The sequence below is a fragment of the Hipposideros armiger genome, unplaced genomic scaffold (assembly GCF_001890085.2).
Source record: "Hipposideros armiger isolate ML-2016 unplaced genomic scaffold, ASM189008v1 scaffold_3, whole genome shotgun sequence".
In the NCBI taxonomy this organism is placed as follows: domain Eukaryota; kingdom Metazoa; phylum Chordata; class Mammalia; order Chiroptera; family Hipposideridae; genus Hipposideros; species Hipposideros armiger.
Window position 1 is genome coordinate 5,637,996 of NW_017731353.1, and position 2,588 is coordinate 5,640,583.

Below are 2,588 nucleotides of genomic sequence, written 5' to 3' on the forward strand. Positions count from 1 at the left end.
TCCCTGACTGCGGAAACCCTTGAAACCATGATCAAGGAGGAGAACAGACACATCCAGGGGAAAGGACTGAAATGGCGTTCCCTCGATGGGAGGGGAATAGGGGATTTTTTTTGTCAGGAAGGAGGATCATGCAGGTTGGACTGGGGGCCTCTAGGGTCCCTCCCAGGCCCCTCCCCCAGGGACCTGCCCAAAGGTGCTGACATCTCTGTCCCTGTGTCCCCATAGGTGCAAGTGCAACCTGCATGCCAACCTGTGCTCTGTGCGCGAGGGCAGCTTGCAGTGCGAGTGCGAGCACAACACCACCGGCCCCGACTGCGGCAAATGCAAGAAGAACTTCCGCGCCCGGTCCTGGAGGGCTGGTTCCTACCTGCCGCTGCCCCACGGCTCTCCCAACGCGTGTACGTACGGCAGAGGGGCCGCCGTGGCCTGGCCGCTGTGCCCCACGCCCCCAGCAGGGCCATAGTCTCCCCCACCCTTCAACCCCAGGAGTTGTGGATCATACACACGTGCACACATGCATGCATGCACACACATACACACAGAACATGTGCACACACACAAGCAAACATGCATGCATAAAAATGTACACACAAGCATACATGCACAAACACAAGCACATGCTTACTCACACACACACACACACACACACAGATACACGCACAAGCGTGCACACGCTCACACCCCTCATTAGGCGGCTCCCAAGTGCCAGGCCTCATACTAAGACCCCCTGGCACACCAGCATTCTGCCGAAAGCTTCCGGGTAGGGGACCGAGATGAGCTGCTCAGCATCTCGCCCGCTGTCCCCCCTTCTCCACCCCAAGGCTGGAGAGAAGGCCCCGCTGATGAGCAGCACCGTCCCTCATAACCAGCGTTTCTGAGGCGTGTACAGCCTGCCACATGGGGCTAGGAGCTGCTGGTCACCACCTCCTCGACCCTCAGAGGGCCCCTGGAAGCAGGTGTCCTATTGTCCCATTTACAGAGGGATCCTCAGAGGCCCCGCCCCCATCCACTGCCCCCGAGTCCCTGCTGTGCTCCCCACACAGCCCTCTCCTCTTGGGGCCCAGCCTTCCTACACCAGAGAAGCACTCCTTGGGGTGTGCCCACATATGCCTGAACACCCACTCGTGGAGGCCCCCAGCATAGTCCACGGTGTCTCCCAGGGTGCCCCGAGCTGCAGGGGAGAAGGGCCCAGGCTGGCTCTAGGGTGGGCTCTTCCAGACCCACCCAGAGTGATTCCAGGGATGTCTGACATTTGTCAATCGCTGTGACAGAGAGGCTGCAGCTGGCACCTCATGCATAGCCCCTCACGGAGCCTTCACAACAACCCCTCACTCCAGGCGAGCACACTGAGGCCCGGTGCCCACACTGCCCTCCGAGGTTTAACTGCGAGCTGTGCGCCAGCACTGGACCTGGTTCCAAAGCCCGGCTGGGCAGTAGCCTTCAGCACCCTGCCCGCCTGCCTGTCCCGTCCTCCTGGGAACACTTGCAGGGTCCCCTCCATCAACGCCCCCCTCAACCCACCAACCAGTGAAAGATTCATGTGACTTTAGCTGATCAAAGCTGAAAGCCTCACAGCGTGGCCATGACAGGCGCATCGTGCGTGTGCTGGGCGGCAGCGTGACAGCCCTTTGAAGGGGTGACTTGCCAGGCGCTCCCAGCACTCACGGCCTTCAAAGGCACAGAGAGCGCTCTGGGCTGCGCCAGCCAGCCCCTCCCCTCCCTCCTCCCCAGGTGCCCATCCTGATCTCTTTGTTTCCTGAACCATCTCTTGAACCCTTTCTTTAGTCCCTGTCACTTCCCTCTCTGACTGGCAGGCGCCTCCCTGCACCTGTCCTGCTGGCCTCCCCCGCCCCTCCCTCCTAGCCTTCTCTCTGTGCCCCGTTCTCCTCCTGGAAGGATCCTCCAAGCTCTCAGGGATCCCACAGACTGAGACTCTTACCTGCAGGCCCCACGCTGTGGGGCCCTAGGCTGGAGGCCATCTTCCGCCAACTGGCGGTGGACAGACAGGCCAGGCCTCTGACACCTCGCCTCCCCTCCATCCCGTAGGGGCACCTGAAGCTTCCTTGTCTCAGGGAGCTTCACCCCCTACCGCCCTGCTTCCCCAGAGTCCCCAAGAAGTGTCTTTGAGGACCCCTGAGCCCGGGAGCAGTGGTGAGGCTGGCAGCATGACAGGTCCTTAGCCTAAAGTTTTCTCACCGCAGCCCCCGCCTTCTCTGGGACAACCAGGAAAACAGGGCCCAAAGAGACACAGAGGGAAAGAAGCCCACGTTAATTTTGTCCTCCCGCTGACGTGCCCGTCTCAGCAGGTGGCTCCAGCGCCCAGGGGGCCAAGCTACAAGTCTGGGGGTCACCCTCCACTGCAGCCGCATCACCCCCGGCTCCATCTCTTCCGTCGTCGGCCCTGCAGTGGCGCCCTCCCCTCCATGGCCTCCAGCCTCCCCTCCCCTCTGTAAACAAAGGCCTTTCCTCACCTGGGTGCTCACGGCTTCAGAACCTTTGGTGCCCGCCCCCGACCTGTGCCCTCAGAATGAAATCTAATTCTTCAAGCCCCCCCCCATACAAGGCCCTGTGAGATTGTTTGCCCCCAC

General features: G+C 61.3%; 1 protein-coding gene across 13 annotated transcripts in view; it reads left to right on the plus strand.

Annotated features, from left to right (window-relative positions):
* The window catches only part of NTNG2 (netrin G2), a 72,141-nt gene that overhangs the window by 55,879 nt on the left and 13,674 nt on the right, over positions 1-2,588 (plus strand). For all 13 annotated transcript variants that reach the window (XR_002123581.1, XM_019638957.1, XM_019638942.1 and 10 more), the window contains one exon: positions 226-398. Coding sequence is in view for 12 of the 13 variants with exons in the window: in XM_019638957.1 (XP_019494502.1) it covers positions 226-398 (173 nt within the window). In the remaining variant the exon portion in view is untranslated. The remainder of the gene's footprint in view (positions 1-225; positions 399-2,588) is intronic.